Source organism: Lipophrys pholis, assembly GCF_963383615.2.
Source record: "Lipophrys pholis genome assembly, chromosome: 8".
NCBI lineage: Eukaryota > Metazoa > Chordata > Actinopteri > Blenniiformes > Blenniidae > Lipophrys > Lipophrys pholis.
Genome location: NC_137630.1, coordinates 24,991,389 through 25,011,590, shown reverse-complemented (window position 1 = coordinate 25,011,590; position 20,202 = coordinate 24,991,389). Strand labels below are relative to the sequence as shown.

At 43.1% G+C, this 20,202-nt stretch overlaps 3 protein-coding genes across 7 annotated transcripts in view; 2 read left to right on the top strand and 1 right to left on the bottom strand.

The window, feature by feature from the left end:
• The first annotated feature begins 3,243 nt into the window (after positions 1–3,243).
• Positions 3,244–9,824, top strand: hmga1a (high mobility group AT-hook 1a). 5 transcript variants are annotated; one of them, XM_080470531.1, is made up of 5 exons: positions 3,244–3,321; positions 4,283–4,387; positions 5,366–5,446; positions 6,710–6,766; positions 7,584–9,824. In XM_080470531.1, exons 2-5 carry the CDS (start codon positions 4,304–4,306, stop codon positions 7,641–7,643), a joined length of 282 nt encoding a protein of 93 aa, XP_080326657.1. In that variant the 5' UTR covers positions 3,244–3,321; positions 4,283–4,303; the 3' UTR covers positions 7,644–9,824. The 5 variants fall into 5 exon arrangements, with proteins under 5 accessions (XP_080326657.1, XP_080326654.1, XP_080326653.1 ...); XM_080470528.1 differs by having other exon boundaries at positions 4,283–4,402; XM_080470527.1 differs by lacking the exon at positions 3,244–3,321 and adding an exon at positions 3,440–3,580 and having other exon boundaries at positions 4,283–4,402; positions 7,584–9,823.
• A 58-nt stretch (positions 9,825–9,882) lies between these two features.
• Positions 9,883–14,045, bottom strand: smim29 (small integral membrane protein 29). Its single transcript, XM_080468545.1, has 5 exons — positions 13,984–14,045; positions 13,251–13,568; positions 13,104–13,129; positions 12,911–13,016; positions 9,883–11,362 (listed from the first exon to the last, which is right to left on the bottom strand). Exons 2-5 carry the CDS (start codon positions 13,356–13,358, stop codon positions 11,294–11,296), a joined length of 309 nt encoding a protein of 102 aa, XP_080324671.1. The 5' UTR covers positions 13,359–13,568; positions 13,984–14,045; the 3' UTR covers positions 9,883–11,293.
• Positions 14,046–17,679: 3,634 nt separating this feature from the next.
• Positions 17,680–20,202, top strand: part of pacsin1a (protein kinase C and casein kinase substrate in neurons 1a) — a 38,360-nt gene continuing 35,837 nt past the window's right edge. Inside the window, exon 1 of the mRNA XM_080468936.1 lies at positions 17,680–18,013. The gene's annotated coding sequence lies outside the window, so the exon portion shown is untranslated. The remainder of the gene's footprint in view (positions 18,014–20,202) is intronic.

The following is a 20,202-nucleotide window of genomic DNA, read 5'->3' as shown; positions in this document are numbered from 1 at the left end:
TCTGGCCTATTTGTTGTTCTAATATGTTCTAATATTTTGAACCCCTGTAGATAAGAGTGGTGAAATATTAGAGATGCCTTTCAGCACGACACCAGTACTGCCACGCAATACTACCGAATGATGATTTAATTAACATTTCTCCAACAATTTCAAACAAAACATTATTACCTTTGTGAAGGCAGACTAAGGGGGGTTGTACTGCAATACTGGATCATGAAACCTTTATCTTAATGACTCCAGGAAAATAACCATTGTGCAGACAAGCTGTAAGTCACATGTAAAATCCACTTTTCAGTAAATGTGCTGTGAAGATCAGCTTTTTATTGTTTGGTACAACATTGATAATTCACTGTACAGTCTTCCTCACTCCGGCTGGAGACGCAGGAGAAGCCAAAGCCTTCGAGCTTGATCGGGGCTACAACCAATAAGTTATAACCTCCCTCCAGGATGCTTGTGTTCATCTGGAAGAGCAATCCAGTGTTTGTAAGTTGTCAAAAATAAACTTTATTCATCATCTCTCTAACAGTAGTTTGTCTCACTGCCGAATTGCAAAGTTTTAAATCAACAAGTAATTATTTTCCCACTCTGTGGAAGTTGGTTAAATACCAGCATCATATGATATTATTCTCTTTAACAGCACTCGGAACTATGAGTGTACGCTGTGTTGGATCAAATGAGTGAATCAGACTAATACTTGTTTATGTACCTAATAAGCTAATAACTGGATGGCCAAAATGTCATTCTCGTCTATTTTCAGATTTCAAATATCTGCGGGTTGCTTAATCTGTTCACTGTGGCACTAATCTCAATCTACTCTACGAAGCCGACAATGTTTGTGCACTGGTCACAGTATCAAGTCCCCTCGTCAGTCTCCAGGTGGTGCCAGTGGTTGAGCAGGACCACATTCTTCACACACACACACACACACACACACACACACACACACACACACACACACACACACACACACACACACACACACACACACACACACACACACACACACACACACACACACACACACACACACACACACACACACACACGCACACACACGCACGCACGCAGTGCAGACCCCTCTCTGTCTCCATCCACATTACGGAGGGGCAGGGTATGGCAGGGATGTGTGAGGGTGTGGGGGATGGGGCTGAAGTAGTTGTGGAAGATAGAGAGGAAGGAAGTGAATAGAGTGAGAAATTGGGAGGGAAGGGGGTGGCATGCAAGGCAAGCACATGCTGAGCAGAACATTGGACTCATTGAGAAAAGCGCCCTCTCCATTCATGCTCTGTCCAATCTGCTTTTCACCGAACTCCCACTCCTCTCATCGTGTATGTACAGTGTATTGACATGTGCGTGCTCCCGGCATGAGACAAAGGTTTTGGATTGACGGGGAAATTTCTATGCTTGTTTTTGCATGAAGATATTCTGACAAAACAAAATAGGGAGGTGGAAAACATGCAGGCGAAGAAGGCAAGAGACCCTGTTTCATTTCAACCACACTCGGGTCACTACTTTCTCAGTATCTGTTTTCAATTGGATAGCAGAGACTCCCATCAGCTCCAGATGGGTTGTTCATTTACATGAGAAACCCTACAAGTAGGTAGTCTGATTAGAGTGCGATTTGGAGTGCTTTCGAACAATTATGCTTCGCTTTTTTTTTTTTCTGTGTCCACCACACCAATTCAATTAACACAGTTTATTTCAGAAGTAAAATGATCTGACGTGAACAACATAAAATGTACACCAAAGGAGGAAAGAAAAAAAAAAAAAAAAAAGAGTCAACGGCATCAAACAGGGTAGTTTTATGGCTCTGGTTTAGTTAATGAGTAATCATCGGGATTTAGATGCCCCACTGTGTCCAGACGTCAAGCTTTTAATCTAAAAATAACTATAGTGATGTGCTGATCGGTGAGTGTGAGTGACCCTCTTGTGAACTCCACTTGTGTTTAACCGACTAAATTTCAGCCACAACAACTGAAATGAAATCAAATGTGGACTGCGGGATACTTTTTCTCAAAAGGTATCAGACAGTCAACAGCCCAGCCATGAAGGAAACGGAGAACAGTGGTGAAGTTTGCTTTTGATTTCTTTGGTTTGTACTAATTCATGCAGTCGATTCTCAACCGGAATATTTAAAAATCCTTCATTCATTTTGCCTGGGCAGTCAAAAGGCTGCCACTAACCGTGTATATACAAATTTATCTCAGAACACAGATAAAAGTTCACCCTTGAATCCAAATCAGGCCGAAATAAAGAAATCCCTGAATACATACTGTCGTGAAATATATGGCATAATATGTTCTCGAAAAAAGAACAATTTCTAAACATCCAACAGCACTCGAAAGTAATGCAAGAGCAATTAGAAACCATGAAGACGACTACACTAAAGGGTCATTAAAATATCTATAAAATGATTGTTTTATGCAGAAATCATTTGAAACAAGCTGGTCTCAACCATCTGGGTAAAAGCTTCACATTTACTAACTTTGTTACCACAAATGTTCTATTAAAATCGTATTTCTTAATGCATGAAAACTTCCCCGATATAGCTCACATTATACAATCTACATTAAAAAAATGTACTCACGTCAAACTTTATTATATTTAGGGCTTTAGTTAGGGCAACATACAGATCTATTATACACATATTATCATTTACAAATAGATATTTACTCAAAGATCATATTTATTTGTTAGTATCGAGTCATTCAAACTAAAATTCATCAAATATGTCTAAATACAAGTTTGTAATTAAGAGCATTACCTCAATAGATTCATGGTGTTGTTATTAACCATGTTGCATTTTAAAAAAAATTACTATTTAAGTAATGGTACTTAAACCTCTTTGTTTTCTGTGGTGTGGTTACTTTTGCTCAAGTAAAGAATTTGAATCCTCTCTGAGCTTCAAGGCAGCTTGTGTTTACATTGGGGGAGGTCATAGTTCACTCGCCATTCTGGAGACTCTGGTATGTATGTAGATCTAAAGCAAATGTGCGCTACATAGGAAACCAAGAGCTCTCGCGCTGATTCTTTATTTTGCTCGTGCGTAAAGTAGATGCCGCAACTTTTACGCACGGTTTTGTGATGAAACTTGGAGAATGTGGAGGATCGAGGAGGGGGTGGGGGAGGCTGGGCTCCTCCAGTACTGTTGGTGGCCCATTTATCATATCTCCGCCCTCCAGTGTTTCAGCTCCCATGAGGGCGGCTCTTTAAATTGCCCCAAAACTCCTCCTGGCTGGCGCCTTTTTTCCTTTATCTGCTGGAGACGAGACGCACGTGCTTGGGTTTGGACGTCGCTGGGATAAACTTCTCATCCAGTTGGTAAATAAAAAAAAAAAAAAAAAAAAAATTATATATATTTTTTTAAATTCTAAAATTTCTCTTGCGTTTTAAAACAACAGCAGCAGAATGAGCTTGGGTTTTTAAAGGGGCGGGCTGTGTGTGTTGTCTGACGAATAAAAAGCTGTAGCCTATAGATCGGTTCAAGGCTTTTTTAACCGGGTACAACCAGTCAGGCTTAAAAGGAATCATTTCGTCTTACATTTTAGAGCAGACTTGAGGTTTTTCCGGAGCGATTGAGGTGAGTGCACGGAGCGTTCGGTTTTTATTTTCATGCATTTCGCAGAGCCGGAGCTCCGTGAATGAGAAGGCTGCACGCTGGCAACGTGAAGCCCGTCTTTTGTTGCTGGAGCCCGGGCTTTAGCCGCGAACTCGCTCGGTGGGTTGCTTATCTTTTTGAGTAAAAATGCAAAAAATAAATAAATACAAAATAGCACGCATGCAGGAGAGGAGGGTAGAGGAGCACACAGCAGCTATTGTGTGTGTTTTGGAGGACCTCGCTCCCTCCCCGGGCTCCGGCGTGCAGACGCGCCGTGAGACGGGCTCCGTGCGCAGGCCACAACAAGCACCGCGCGCCGGGCCTGTGAACACGGTCGGTGCAGGGGGAAGGGAGCGCCGGCTTTTTTTACTGAGGATTTTTTTTTTTTTTTTTTTTTTAATGCGGCTGTTTAACTGCCTCCCAAGTCGTGCAGGTCGATATTTTATTTTTTATATAAATCCGTTGTTTGTGCGAGGCACAACATGCGACGGAAATAGACCTGGAAATAAGCGCGGATTAATTGAGTTAAACGCGTTACCGGTGCGTGGTTAGGTCGGTCATTTCGGTGCACTGCCGTCGCGGTCAGTGAGTTTAATAGCCGGTGCATGTTTGTGTGAACTACAAGCTCTCTGTAGGAAGAATTATATATATAAAAAAAAAACACTTGTGTGATTTATCTCCTAGGTCTCAATAGCTGAAGCAAGCATGAGCGACAAGGGGACAGTCTCGCCGAAAGAGAAGGAGGCTACAGAGAAGCGTGGGCGTGGAAGACCCCGTAAGCAGCCCCAGGTAAAAACCTCTGACGTAAGTACAGTCCATTTATTTCTCCAGATTTGCACCCCACCCTCCAAACACACACACACACACACACACACACACACACACACACACACCACTGCAAGCATGATACAAGGAGATGACACATCCTGTGTAATCAGACATGAGAGCAGGTAAACAAACCAAATCCTGCAGCTTTTTATATCTGCTGCAGCATGCTCAGGTGGAGATCACAGCAGGTGAGGTGCTCATGCATATCCATATCCTGAGCTCGCTCTCTCTCTCTCTCTCACTCACTCTGAAAAATGCAGATCAAGGCTTGCAAGCATGCCACTCGTGACCCTTTGCTCACTGCCTATCAGTGTAGTGTATGACTCTACGACTTACTTCCTGTGTCCCACCGGTTTGTAAGCAACCTGTAACCCAACGCCTTCAAACCGGTTTTAAACACCCCCCCCCCCCTCCCTCTTACTCCTCCTCCTCTACATGACCCACCCTTGGTCCTCATGTAATGGATGACATAGCAGAGTCAGAGCGCAGAGTGGCTCGTATATCTGTCACTCAGCCGGGTGTGTGTTACTATTGAATTGCCCCGTTGCTAAGAGCCGCGGTTGTAAACATGTTAGAAATTCAAGAGGAGAGGAGTCGGCCATGACACAACTCGCCAGCGTGAATGAATAAGATTGGTGAATTCGCCTCGCTCCGGGCCCTTCGGTGTTGTCGGCGTGGTTGTGCAACAATTCAGACGAGGCACATACCAGTCATATATAGACATTTGTATTTTTAAAGACTGATAATAGCTTTTGGGGCGTGCTCCTGTTGCATTGACCTTGAAAGACCATCTGTCTGAAGCCCCTGCATGTAGAATTGTAGTAGAAAATAGCCGGGCTTCCATATGCAGTGAATCAGGTGTCGTACACACCAAAATACTGTGCAGATGTGCTGCAGCGCGCCAGTTTCTAACCTGATTGTGTTGATTATGATTCCCAGGAGCCAAGTGGATCCCCCACTCCAAAGAGGCCCAGAGGACGGCCGAAGGGCAGCACAAATAAGTCGTCCGGCAAGGGCAAAGTAAGTCGGCCATGGTGTGCATACACATGAAGACAAAACTGATTTCAGCAGATAGTGTGCCTACTGAGCCGAGAAAGACAATCGTGATGGTGGTAGTTGTCCCACCTCGCGAGGCCTTTATTTTTATTTTTTTCCCCGAAACCCCAAGTCCTTTTCAGCTGATGTATATTTAATGGTAGCTAACCCCATCCTCTCAAACGGACTTCCTGCTGTTACTTTTGATATATTTGTTAGCTGAAATTTAGCAGCTCCCCTCCCAGATGTCAGACATGGCTTGGCTTGGGTTTCCCATTGTAAAGACCTTGTTTTACTTTTTTCTTTTTCTTTTTTTAATCTGAGTCATGCTCACCCTACACTTCCTGTCCTCCAGCTTCCTGCAGCTTGTCATGCACAGTGCAGTGCAGGTGCAGAGGCCGCAAGACTGTTTCCAAGCTGACACTAAGCACCCCCCCCCCCCCACCCAGCACACAGCCCTAGTTCTTCTCTGCCTTTCGTCTCCATAGCAACAACTGATTTTCTCCCTCGCCCCGACGCTCCGGCTCCCCCGTGTGCTCCGTCTTCGCTGCTATGTATGGGAAAGGCAGGCAGACGGAGGACGAGCAGAACGCGCATACATGTATTGATGCAGGTTTTAGCGGCGAGCGCTGAGCTGCGGAGGGTTTGTGTCTCCGCTCGGTTTCACCAGCTGTCTCTGAGCCTCAGACCAGGTGGCCAGCGAACTGGAGTGCCCTGTGTGCAGTTCCTGTTGGCCTTCCAGATAATAGCCAATGAACCCAATGCCCCTTTTCCATCTGTGTCATTTCAGAGCTGCTACTGCCATCTGCAGGCAGCTCAATGCGGAAGATAAGGATTGTTTATAATCAGGGGGTCTGCAACCTTCACAGCCAGGGGGGAGGAATTGTCGCCCACCCTTGCACCCATCGTAAATTTTCTTCAGGCCCACATAAAGCATTTTAACCATCCGTCACAGCTCGCACCAACAGATTGTGTTGCTTTTGGGCAACTAAAAAACAAACACCGAGAACTGTTGGCATTTTGTAAACCAGCATTGCAAGTCACTTCGTTTACAACCTGAAAAGACTGACGCAGCCTGTCTGCTGTAGACCGCCCCCGAGTTATACTGTAGTCGCTGTCGTGCACCGAGTTTTACCACTGCAGCTAAGTCTTGGGCTCTGCCGGGCAGATCACCAGCGCAGTGACCTTGTAAGATCACTACATAATATCCACAGCCATTGCTGACCTCGGTGTGTTTTGTTTTTGCAGAAGGCGACGGCCCCCGCATCTGCAGGGGGAAAACGCCGGGGAAGACCCAAGAAGGAGGTAAGAAGCTGTCGTTGGGTAAACGGTGTAACATCATTGTGCAGTTTCTTCACAAAGGGATACAAGTACTTTACAGTTCAACTATCAGTTGACCGAATTAATGCATTATTGTAAATAGACTTTTGAACAGACAAGAACTTCCTGTCAGGAACAGCTCAATGTGGCCTACTCCCTGCTGTTGTTTGAGAGACTAATTTCTTCCTGAGGAGTCTTTCTGACACAGACTTGCACAGGAATATTTTAGCTTGCTTCCTTTTTTTTATTTTTTTTTTAGCAGCAAAAAACAATTAGTCTCGTGTTTTAATATTGGGAAGAAAAAAAATTGCGGTCTTGTAGTAACATTCAGTCATGTGCATGAGTGGTTAGGGCGTGCTCCAAAAAAAAAAGAAAAAGTCTGGATCGCATTAGTCACAGAAAGGGAATGACCCAAAGTTACCCCTCTAACTAGCCCTCTTGTTTTTATGAATGGAGATGTTGGGCAGCGGAGGAAAAGGCGAGAGTGCAGAGAGCAGGATACCTCACCGTGACTCACCACCGCTCATGAGTCACTGTTCACTACAGATGGCTCACCCTTCCCCTGGGCGTTCTTCATGCCATAGTGGTTTATCAGAAAGATTTCTAATAACATTTGTATGTTTTCATGTCGGTACTTGCGGCTTATTGAAAGTGAAAACGGTCACCTTGAGCCATGAATCACAGGAAGCTATTGTTGCACTGATGGTGCTTCAGAGGCATTTTCCTTGTGGGTGTACATTGAAGCCTTTTTATTTTTGTTTATTTTCTTTTTTTTTTTTCCCCCCCTTTGATTCTCTTGCAGGAGAAGGAGGAGAAGGCAGCCCAGGAATCATCTGAGGGGGAAGAGGAAGAGGACCAGTAATTCACAGCGCATGCTACCTCACTCAACATACTGACTTACTGTTAACCAGAACTGGGCTGCATCTCCATTCACCAGTGCCACCACATGACCACTGTTCACGACAATAGCCCGCCCTTTTCGCCTGAGGGTGGGAGGGAGGGTTAACACAGTACAATTATCATGCAACAGCACTGGATAAAAATGATGGACCTGTTCAAACATAGGTCTAAGAATTACACGAACGATAAACAGCCCTTTTCTCTACATGTCATAAGTCTTTTATACTGGACAAAAAAAACAAAAGCGTGCTCCACGGAGCCTGGACGTATCTGCTTATTTCCCCCCTCTAAAGATGGTTCGTAGGACATCTTCTCCGCTTAGTGTTACTTATTTGTTGTACCCGCATCTGAGATGGTAGGGCATATAGATTTTTTTCTCTCTTTCTCTCTTTCTCTCTCTCTCTCTCTCTCTCTCTCTCTCTCTCTCTGTTTTTACTGGACAAAAGTGAGTTTTATCGATACTTGCTGTTTATTTTCGTGTGTGTTTGTGTGAAGTGGTTGACCTAACCTTTGCATCAAATTATAGATGGAGTTGAGCTTCAGGATTAGGATGAGAATAAGGTGACTGATGGTAGGTGTCCCCCCCCCCACTCATGTTTAATCTGCATACCTGACCCCTCCAATTAGACGGCAGAACCATCTTTACCGCCATTCTCCCTCTTCCTGTAGGACAGTTTGGTTTTCATAGACTTTTCCCTGTCCTCGGCGCGTAGCGGGGAGATGTAAAGTGTATCGTTAGTCATCAGGATCGCTTTTTTTTTTTTTTTTTCCTTTTAATTTTGGTTACATACTATTTTCAAAAAACATGAGTGTGCTGCTTTTTTTTTTTCCATGGTTTTTATTAAAACTCGATTGTTTTGGTATCTCGTGTGTTTTTAAGGATAGGGTTGGCAGAGTTCTAGGCTGACGGTCATCAGTGTCGTTTCTTCAGGGAGCTTTTTACAAAATGCTGTTACATTGGCGTCTTTGTCTTCACGCGTCTCCTCGGTTTTCCAGGCGCTCGCTCAATCAGTCGTAAGGCAAAACTGCAATTGGTCAAACAAGGAGTTTGATTGTATCACAGGATAGTTGGTAGCACTTCTATCCCACAGGGCTGTACGTTTTTATTTCCATTCCATCTTGGCTCTCATGGCTTCACCTACAGCTTCGTCTATCTGTCATCACTTAGTACAGTAAATAACTTTTTTTTTTTTCTCTTCTTCTTCTCTTAGTCTTTTAAAGATGTGTGTCCTTATGCTGTCTGCTACAGAAACAAAATGTTTGTGTATTTTTTAAGTGTCAGGGAAGCTGCGGTCACAGTCCACTTAACTGGGTTTTTCCACACACCTAAGCTGCTACAACCTCAGTTACAAAACCCGGAAAACTGCAAACAGGCGAGACAAGGCCTGGGATTTTCATACCTCACTCAACTGCTTACTTTACCATATATAAATGCATTTTAACTGGTTTTAACTATGTTTTTGAAACTGTAACCTCTGGCATGGGTTGGAAAGATGTCGTTATTACAAAGTTGTTTTCTTTTAATAAAATAAAAAAAACCTGACTGTAACAAGATATCTGAGAAATTAAGTGTGTGATTGTGTAAATTACAGCACAGCTTGGCTCCGTACCTGAGTTTTCAGACATGTTTTTTTTTTTTTGTTGTTTAATATAAACGTGTGAAGCAAGTCAGGGAGACCTGTCAGCTTGACGCCTGTGTTCGCTGACTGTGGTAGATTAGCAGGTGTGTTTTTATCTTTTTTTTTTGTTTGTTTAATTCCTCTGGTGCACTGAAATGTCGGTTCAGATTTTTCATGGACAAATGTTTTGTGTGTTTGTGATAGACTGGGCGCTCTTTCCATTGTTCTGTTGCCTCCCCTCTTCTCCCCGTGTGTCTGGCACTACCACACACAGCCACCCTCACCATACTCATACAAACGGTCATTACATGTCTTTTTTTTTTTTTTTCCCTCCCAACTTCTGTCAACAGTTATGTCATTTTACATAAAAACATCACATCGGTTGACTTTATATACTGTAAACTCAATAGGATGGGTCATTCTTTTTAATGTACACCGTATATAAATGTACAATGTCTATATTTCTATGGTGCCCTACAACAATTTGTATCAGAAATGGTCAATAAAGAGAATTTTCTTTGTCATTTCGCTGTCGTGTGCTTTTTTTTTTTCTTCTTTTCTTTTCAAACCAACGAGCCACCAGAAAAGACGTAACGATTTTATTCATATTCAGTGTTTCACTCAGTCTCTTCAAGCAACAGTCTGAAGAAACATCAATAACGGTGCTGCCAAAATAACATCAGTAGTTGTGTAACCTGAAATCAAGGGCCATCTTTGTTCAATTTGCCAGTGCAAATCACTCATCCCAGCTTAAATGTAGGTCTGTCACCAAATTAGAAAAATGACTCGTGCATAGAAAATCAAGAATGGGATGGGGAGGAAAGTACAGGGGAATACATGGACATGTTCAGAGCGTGACACATCTACACGTAGGGTTAAAGCACCTCCAGATGTCATACCAGACAACATCCCATTTGAGCATCAGCGGCTCCTTACAATATATCAACGGTTGAATTGAGTGACGTTTCCCCTTCAGGGGCAAACAGTCTTATTCTCACTGTACATTCACAAATAAAGGCCAGGAGAGGTTAAAATTCCTAAAGAAAGGAGAGAAAACAGACTTCCTGAGTGCTTTATACAGTCAGACCTATGGCATCCATTTGAACATATTCTTAAGCTGGAGGTAAATTTGCTGGTGCCATGCCTTACAGACAGGACATATTTTGGGTACTAGTCACCGCTCATTTTTGGATGAGTGGGCTGGTGTTATTTAGTTCCATATCTGGCATTTCGTTCCTTTTCATACCATTGATAAGAGTCACAGGATTTGGCTAAACGGCAAAAAGATGTGACTCAAGGGACAGTTACTTCATTCTCCAAGTAAATTAAAACCAAAGACAACAGTTGAAGCTTAAAATAACAGTAACTTGCCAGACCTTAGAGGTTTATTTTACTAACAAGACGCACTGAATGCAAAACTCTGGAAGTATTTGCATTCAGTGTTGGAATTTCATCACCATATTTTAAACCCACACGAAACAACCTACACACACACACACACACACACACACACACACACACACACACACACACAAAATAAACAGCGATTACAAACAACAGGAGCATTTATGTTTAACTAGTGCACAACATTCACAGCCTCACCACACATGGTACAGATGCCTCCTGCAACCCACAGGAACATTACTGCTCGCCACATATCGCCCACACATCGCGACTGTAAACAAAAGAGTAAAAGCTACAGGAAACCTGCATCCTCTGCCCCTCCAAACACCGCAGTCAAAATATGATCGAATAAATAATTTCTAATAAATAAGTTGAAGGTACTGCGACTGTCAGGCACACAGGCTTTGGCATAAGAACCTCACAACTCAACAGTCCATCAGTACATGATAATACCGGAGGTGTAGAAATGCTTGTTTGTTGTTAATGTCCTCAGAGGATGACAGCAAAGAAAACACAAGAGAAAAGAGAAAAGGATTGTGCATGAATTCAACAATGACTGATTACAGTGGAAGAGGGTTGTCTTTTGTTTTCACGCTGTGACGTCTTTGGTCAGAAGAGGTCTTCGCTGTTGATAACTTTTTGCCCAGCCTTGCACAATCTGAGGACATAAAATACAGCATGAGGTCAGGTTAGTTTTAACAAAACCATTGTCAGAAGCAGAACTAAGACATAACAATGTGTAAAGATGTTGGGGGAAATTTAATGACGAGCCAAGATGACGTATTTGCTCTTCAATGACAAAATTATACAACTTATGTATCTCAAACTTCATTAAATATAAAATGAAGGCTCGAGAATAAAACATTCACTCTCTTTGTAGTTTATTAGTAAAGAGGTCGTGAATAAACTTAATGTTTTGCAGTATTTGTGGGCAGACCATTTCAATATATTGTCACGTAACCTCACAATTGGATGACGGGATAAACCTTCACAGATAGCCAACACTGCCACCTAGTGGTTCTCAGGTTTAAGTACATACACACAACTTGAGGACTGCTGGGAACACTAAAGAAAAGTTTAATGTAGGAGTCGTGGGGACAAAATGTTGGAATTGATGATGAAGGGAATCCTGTCATATGTTAAGCACTGAACCACGTGTATGCAAATGTGTGTTGTTGTTTTTTTTAAATGGATTTTACGTGGCCAAATAGCAAACAGCCCCAAGACCTGTGTGGCGGGTTGTGAACGCTCTCTCCAGGTATTCTAGCCTCCTCCCACAATCCCAAGGTTAATTGGTGAAACTAAAGTAGCTGCAGGTGTGCGATGGTCTGTCGCACAGTCTCGACTGGAAATGGCTCCAAACCCCAGCTTTGATGAAACACTTCAGAATTCAACTTTTCCCTGCCGTTCTACGTCTGTGGAGACTTCCAAAGCACAAAACATGTAAGTGTATAAGCACTCTGACATCTGTGAACCTTCGAGGACTTCTCTGATTGATAACCGTGCCTGATTTGATAGAGAATATTGGAGCCATTGTGATCAACTGGAGACAAACTAAATGACTGTTGTAAATGTCTGAGAAATACTACTACTCATTTTAATGTGTTGTAATCTGGAAGAGGAAGTACCCATGAAAATGAGGAACTGCTTTACTACTTAAACTGAATGGTGCAACTCGGAACCTGTTACCAGATGGCAGGTTTTCACATGGTCTTTTGAGGAAATGTGGTCACTGAATACAGCATAGCTGGGTTCGTAAAACCCACATTGGAATATATAAAGTCCATCCATCCATTTTCTTCCGCTTATCCGGGGCCGGGTCGCGGAGGCAGCAGTCTAAGCAAGGATGCCCAGACTTCCCTCGCCTCAGACACTTCCTCCAGCTCTTCTGGTGGGACCCCAAGGCGTTCCCAGGCCAGCCGAGAGACATAGTCTCTCCAGCGTGTCCTAGGTCTGCCCCGAGGCTTCCAACCGGAGGGACATGCCCGGAACACCTCCCTAGGGAGGCGTCCGGGGGGCATCCGAAAAGATGCCCGAGCCACCTTAGCTGGCTCCTCTCGATGTGGAGGAGCAGCGGCTCTACTCCGAGCTCCTCCCTGGTGACTGAGCTCCTCACCCAGTCTCTAAGGGGTCCGCATAATTGCAGACGCTGCACCGAATATATAAAGTTTGTTTTAAAAAGCTTTAAAAACATGTGTGCACAAACCCTCGTGTCCTCTTCCCTCCATAACATTTCCTGTTCAGCTTCGTTAAGCTCCTCCGACGGATCGTACGTGTAAACCGGTAGCAGCTGATGACGGAGTCTGTCGATTCTGAGGAAGTGAGCGTGTGTGAGTAATTGAACACATCACACTTGAACAGGAAAGCTGTTACGGCCAGCATGTGTCATGTATTCTTACCTCCGTTTCCTACGAATATACATGATCTGAAAGGAAAAGACAAGTTGCATGAGTAGATCTTTCAGTTTCGACCTTGCTGTGATGCAATTGCTTTTATTTCTTTAGGAGTGAATTTTGAAAAGACAGCCAGCATTTGTAATAACTTACCACAGCCGCAGCTATCCCAATGATGGTTATTAGAAAGAATGGCACCAAGACATAGCTGACTGCCACATCCCCATCAATGACGGGAGGGGGCTGAGTGGTGCTGTTCATCCTAAATGTTCAGGGTGTAAGTGGGGGACCCTGGTGGGACGGGACAGGTCACCCTCCTCCTCCTCCTCCTCCTCCTCCTTCCTCCCTGTGGCTCACAGCGTGCAGCGGACGGCTCCTGGAACTGCCCCCTTGTTGTTTACGCCTCATCGTTCATGTGACTTCCACATGGTCTCGCTGTGCTCTCTAATCAGCGGAGAATCTGAGGGAAATCTGAAGGGACACGGAACGAAAAGACATTCGCAACACGTCGGGAGCAACATGGGAAAGTGGAGGAGTCCCGCTGCGGTTGAAATCACAACATGGAGCGACGGTTGCTATCAATGTGTGGGGTTAGCAAGCCCCCTTTCTCCCGTGGTCGGCCGGTTTATCAGTTTACCAGCTTAATCTCCCCCGATCAAGTGTAACTGTGAATGGTTCACTTTCCTCTTCCTCTTGATCGGCGGTTAAAAAAGCCCAGTACTAGCTATATGTCAACACAGCTACCGTTAGCTGCGCACGGCAAGTTGCACGATAACAACGGTGCAAACTCCCCGCGTCCCGACGAGGTCCATTTTCAACAAACACAAACAGAAGCACGAGCCGTGTCGTGGTAAAATTCAGTAAAAAAGAAAGAAAAGTGACTCACTGTAAATTATGCAGAGCCTCTTCCTCCAGTAGTGGAACTCTGCCAGACCACTTCCGTACCGGAAACTATCGAAATAAAAGCGTCACAGTAGTGGGACTCTGCCAGACCACTTCCGCCGGAAAACTCAGACATAAAAGCAGCGGAAACACTGATCAATATTTATTTTCAGCAGATTCTAATTTAAAGCTTATTTTTTCCCCATTTTATCGTGTGTGTGTGTGTGTGTGTGTGTGTGTGTGTGTGTGTGTGTGTGTGTGTGTGTGTGTGTGTGTGTGTGTGTGTGTGTGTGTGTGTGTGTGTGTGTGTGTGTGTGTGTGTGTGAGAGATAGTAAAATACATATTTTCAAAATTACAGCAACCACCAAGAACACAGCAGATTCTGAATGCAGTTCATATGATCCAATAGTCAAATGGATGAAAATTAAGCAAAAGCTGGATTAGGGGTCAATAAACTTTGAAATACAATGTCTTTTGGTCCACCAGACCCATGTACAAGTGTTAAAAAGCTGTATTATATGGTCCCTTTAAGAAGAAAAGAAAATATCGATATCGGGTTATTTGAGGGGGATGACAAACGGCACTTACAAAGGAGGTGATCTGCTACGTAGAGTCGGCATCTTGTTTTTTGTTTGTTTTTTAAGACATTTGGATCACAGTATTTTGCTTGACTATTCTTTTTAATTACGGTGTCCCGAGTCAGTGCTCCAGTCATCGAAAGATATGAATTCCTCAATTATTATGAAAGATTTGTCTTGTTGTGTTTGGAGTTCGACAAGCATATGTATTACAAACCTAAATCAGGGTTTTAATCCCTGCTGCCCTTCTAGAAGCAGTGTTTGAATCCCTCCCCACAACCCGCCTGTCCTATCTTTTTATTTCCTTCTATCCCCTAAGCTCAAACGGAAGAGCAGAAGGTCTCAACTTCTGAGTCTGATTCTGCCATTTCTTCTTATTAAAAGGGACTTTTTCTCTTTTCACAGTCGCCAAACGTGCCTCGAGATGAATTGAATTGAACTGTTCTCTCTTTATATGACAGTGGTGGGTCAGATATTGCATTCTTCTGGAATCGCCTTCCATTGTTATGCTGATGATTTAAAGTTGTATCTGCCAATAATCAGTCATATACTGTATATGTAGTTGAATGGCAGTAGACAAATAATTCTCTGCAACGGATGCTTGAACTTTGTCACAATTTTCATGTGTTTAGGCCTTTTACTCAGAGACCGGCTGCAACATTACTTGATGCTCCTGTGTAATGGCTGGATGATGCATCACAAAGGTATTGGTGCATATCACTGATATCAACTTCAAACCTTAAGACTACAACAACCTCTGCATCCATACTGTGCCGAATCAGTGCAGTTCTACCGATAGATTCAGTAATGACAAGTCATTTGATGGTGTTTTTGATCTGTATGTCATTATTTTCCGTTAATATTGCTTTTGGTGTGATTTTGCTCATCCTCTGAGGTCTGTTATGTGGAATTACCAGAGCAAATGAACTTACCTGTTGGTACTGCTCTGTCTGAAGTCTGTGACTGTAAGGTAATGCATACAAGATAATAAACTATGAAAGTTATTGATCCAAAATTGTTTTTATGTTGCAACCACTTTGCAACTTTTGTTTTCTCTGTCTGTGTTGGATATTTTAAGCTCGAAAAATAAAACGGCAAAAATATTATTTTCACATTGTAATAATATGTAATAAATTTCAGTGTGAAGACATGGTGGTACTGTTTTTCATTTGAACAAGTTTATTTTGAGGTGAAAATGACATTTTATTTAACTCGAGATTGCAGACTTGTGAGTGTCTTAAATTGAAATTCTCTCTGTAAATTGCCACATACATGCCCTCATAGCCATTCATACATGTGATCAACAATAGGTACTGCTGATTGTTTTTGTACTTTCTGACCATAGCCACTAGATGTCGCTAAGCCAATGTGAGTTGAGATGAATCTGTTTGATGGGGAAATTGTATCTCCTGTGCCAATAAACATTTTGGACACTCGGCTGAAACTGACTTGTCTTGAAATAACCCAATAGGACTTTATGGTGGTAATCAGTGAAGCTAAATGTCACAATATAACAACTGACGCTTCCCACACAATTGCCTCTGGACAGTTTGATTTGATAAGCAAGCGGTTTCCAGGGAGCAGGGTTGTGTATTATGACTGCAGAGATATGAAGGCACGAAGTTTTTGATTTATTTTTTTTGTCATCATTTCAGCTGATCCTAGTTTAATGTGAGGAATCCAAAGTGCACCTGATGCGTCACAAGTCTACCAAAGGTTAAACACAAAAAGACACACACTTTTACAGTGGTTGACCTGAAGTGCACGTCTATAGTGTGTGTGTATATTTAGAGTTGCGTTATTATTTTTAGGCAGCATCTAATTTTCATTGGATCTGAACCTCTTATCACGAGCTTGCTTCTCTAACCTGTAGGTCACTAATGCCCGTTAACCTCAAGCCGACATGCATACTGACTTTCGGAGGAAACCAGACAGCCAGGAGAAAACTCACAGGCAGAAATCACAAACTCCACACAGAAGAATCAGACTTGAACAAAGGACATTGTTAACTAGCCACTGCATAGTGTCTCCTTATCTTTCATTTCTCATCTTTCACTCATGGGATCTGGGTGTTTGTTTTTTATACACGATTTAGACCTTGATTAGGATCAAAATCATCTGTATGAAATGACTGTTGGTTTGCGGATAAGCAGCCAGCTCATATCTGTGCATTTTTGTGTGAATGCGCAACAGAAACTATTCAACTCTGGCTCTGATGCTGCAAAGGCTGTGTATTCGCATTTGACTGCAGTGGTAAATAAACAGTTTCTACTGATAGCATTTTAATTATATCCTTCAAACAGAGTCACCAGAGTCGAACCAAAACCAGCTTCCGGGTGATCTGTCTCCGAGACGACCTCGTCTGCACTGCACAAACACCTACCCTCCTTCAGCCTGTTTGGCTGTTGAAAGGCTTTATCAGGGCGCGTTGTTCCTCACGAGAGCTTAAAGGACCTTGACTGGAAAAAACCAGATACTAATGTTTTCAGGTTTGACAGTTGAAGTGTTTCTTACCAGCTCAGTTGACTGTGATATAATTTCCTATATTAATGTTTAAAGGCAGATGGAGATGCCCTTTAATTCAGACTATATTTTAAAACAAGTATTAAGATTCAATTCTGTTTCTCCGGAACTGGTTGCTACATGCTCACTATGGCGCTCCCGATTGTTTTGGCCTATATGTTGACGTATTATGTAATTTAGAGAAGACTTTGGTACAAATTGTGTGTGAAATTACTCAAATCAGCAGGTGAACAAGATCTGTCTTATGTGCTTGGAACAGTAGATGAGTCAGTAGGCCTGTTAGGCAGCCAAAGGACAAAAACACTCCATCCCCCTCCCCTGCAGTGTAGTGCAAACCTGGGCGGGCCTTATAAGAAAGCAGGGGGACGCCTCCTCCGGCCATCTGCTCTGCCTATTGGTTGGGAAGTGGAAGTCACATTTGGGGCTCTCCCCGTGTTTGAATTGCACGTTATGTTTCACAAATGTCATACGTTAGAAAATAATTTTATACACACTAAAATATAATGCACTGAAGTATTTAATTCTGATCAAAAAAAAAAAAAATTACTTTTTTTTTTTTTTTTTTTTTTTCCTCCCCCCCACATTTATACATGTAGGTGCTTCTATAAAAGCTGCTCTTGGTTTCTGGATGTTAGTTGGGAGAATGTTATAAATAAAATTTAAAAAAAAAACGCGTGTGTCCAAGTTCCATGATCTGATTCGTTCCCGTGCATCGGTCGTCCATTGAAAGGAAACGCTGGGCCATCCCCCTGACGCACGCCTGTGCTGTGGAGCTCCCCCTTGCTGCGCGCATCGTGATCTGGTGGATGCAGAGTCTTGCAGCGAGCGCAGGGTCACCTTCTGTCAGTGCAAGGGAAAATACTGAATAATTTGCAGCAGAGGCTGACGGGTAGTAGCACACAAAATCAGCGGCATCAGCGGCAGCATCTCTGGTAAGTGAGTCTGCGTGCGTCTGTTCCGTGTTGATGCCACATTGCTGCACTGGAGGAAAGAGGAGCCGAGCATCCTTTTAAGCAAAGGGCGACGGAGGGATAAAGGAATCGTCTTTCCCTTCGTCCTGGATGATGTCTCCTCCTCTCTCTGCTACGAGCCCGAACAAGTATACTGCAGATTCGGAGAACACGGAGAACACTTTAGCGAGTTTGAATAATGCATGCGTCATTTTACATGATGTATCGCCGTGTGCCAAGGGTGCAGATACCATCTTGCATCACCTTGAATCACCAGTGCACGTTTTACTTGCAAACACGGACTATGTTATTGAGTCGTCGTGTGTGGGTTTTGTACTGTCTACATTAACCTGATTGCCTCTGGGTGAATTATGAGCTGGTGCGGGGGGATGTTTGCCCCATGCAGCGGTTTCTATTGCTCCTCCATTCGTCAGGATGGACAAATGTGACCTCGCATTGAAATTATTAGTAATGGTTAAACATTGCTCACAAAATAATCAAAACTAAGGGATGTGGCAAGGAAGAGTATTGTTAAAAGTACTATAATCGGTGGTGATGGTGGCCATGAGTAAGAGAGGATTGCCATTTTATGGTCATTTCCATGTGCCGAATGCGTAAACAAGACTTGGAGTCTGACCTGTGTCGATCAAAGAAGTCGTAATGGTTGCAGATTGATCTACATGATGGGTTTTTATTGGCGCAAAAGCAGCAACACAGCAGTTAGGAGGCGGCCTGGTCTGGGTTTTTGAGGATTTCTGGGTGAAAATGGACGCGGATGTTGGCGAGAGCTCTCGGCTCTGACGTTATGTAATTGGTTGTCACAGCAGAGCGAAGAGCCATCTCGATCTCTAGCGTCATTGTTTTTCCTCTGACAAACCAGCAGCGCCACAGAGGAGGAGCATCCTGTTTTCTACACGGGATTAGGTGCATGTGGTCCCTTAATCATTCATCAAATCTGCTCCACAGCTGAAATTCAAACAGACATCCAGCTGACCAAACTGTTTAGGAGCCACATTTTATGCATTAGACACAAGAAGAAATGGTAGCTGCTGTGATGATGATGATGATGAGGATGGTGATGATGATGATGTGTTTCAAGGGGGGCGGCTTCATGGAAGCTGGGGCGTTACGTCCCCAAACCTTGCAGCTTGTATCTTGTGTCAAAACATGCTGCAGAGTGTCTCTTCAAATGGATTCAGTGTTTGTTTGTTTTTACCTTACATCTTTTATTATTTGTGTTTCTGGTGGTAGCAGATGACAATCCACATGTCTGCCTCAGGCTTTCTATTTTTTTTTTTTGTGGAGCTGTCCCTGGTGCTGAATTCACTGTTTGCTGGAGAGCGTGTCTGTCAGCAGCCAAGGTGCCCCCAAGAGAGCAACACAGGGCTGCAGAGAGGAGACGATGATACTGTCGGGGTTGTAATCCAATTGTGCTGTGGAAAGGGAAGTTAAAGTGTACATGCTTTTTATTAGCGGAGTCCTCACTCTTCTCTGCAGAGACAAGTTGAAAGTGTCTTGCCCGGAAACTCTTAAGTAATCACAATCTGTCTGTCTATCTATATGAAGGTTGAGGTCCCAACACACTGAACCATTTATAGTAAAGAGGTCTTTTTTCAATGTTCTTCTATCGCAATCTATCAATTTTATGCACTGAATTGTGTGTTTTGTTTTGTTTTTGCACCACAGATCATAAGCCTACATGACCAAATTCAGGCCCATTTTTAAACTTAATCTTACTGTGCTGTCTTACTGTTTGCCCACATTTAACATGGCTTATGTGTAGCTTCACCATGATTCATACTCGGGTTTGTTCTTGAATTTAACCTGAATTTGGTACATTGATATGTCTCCAGATGTCAGAGTTTCGTGTTTATCAAAGTATCATAGAGAAAAGCAGAGTCCCAGGAGTATCTTCATTTTTGTTTTGTTATTTTAGCTTTTAATGAAGTCATACAACGTCCTCTCTCTGCCTTTGTGATTTCCTCACATTATGTCTGCTGCAGTGTTGATTTTGAGTTTTAATGCTTGGCTTGGTTTTGCTTTTGATTGTGGTGTAGCATGTCATCAGTATTTAATTATGACATACACTCACTTAACCGCCGACTCGATCTGTGGTTGTCCACAAGCGTTAATAGAATAGTCACTATGTGGACATTATTTACCAACAGGAA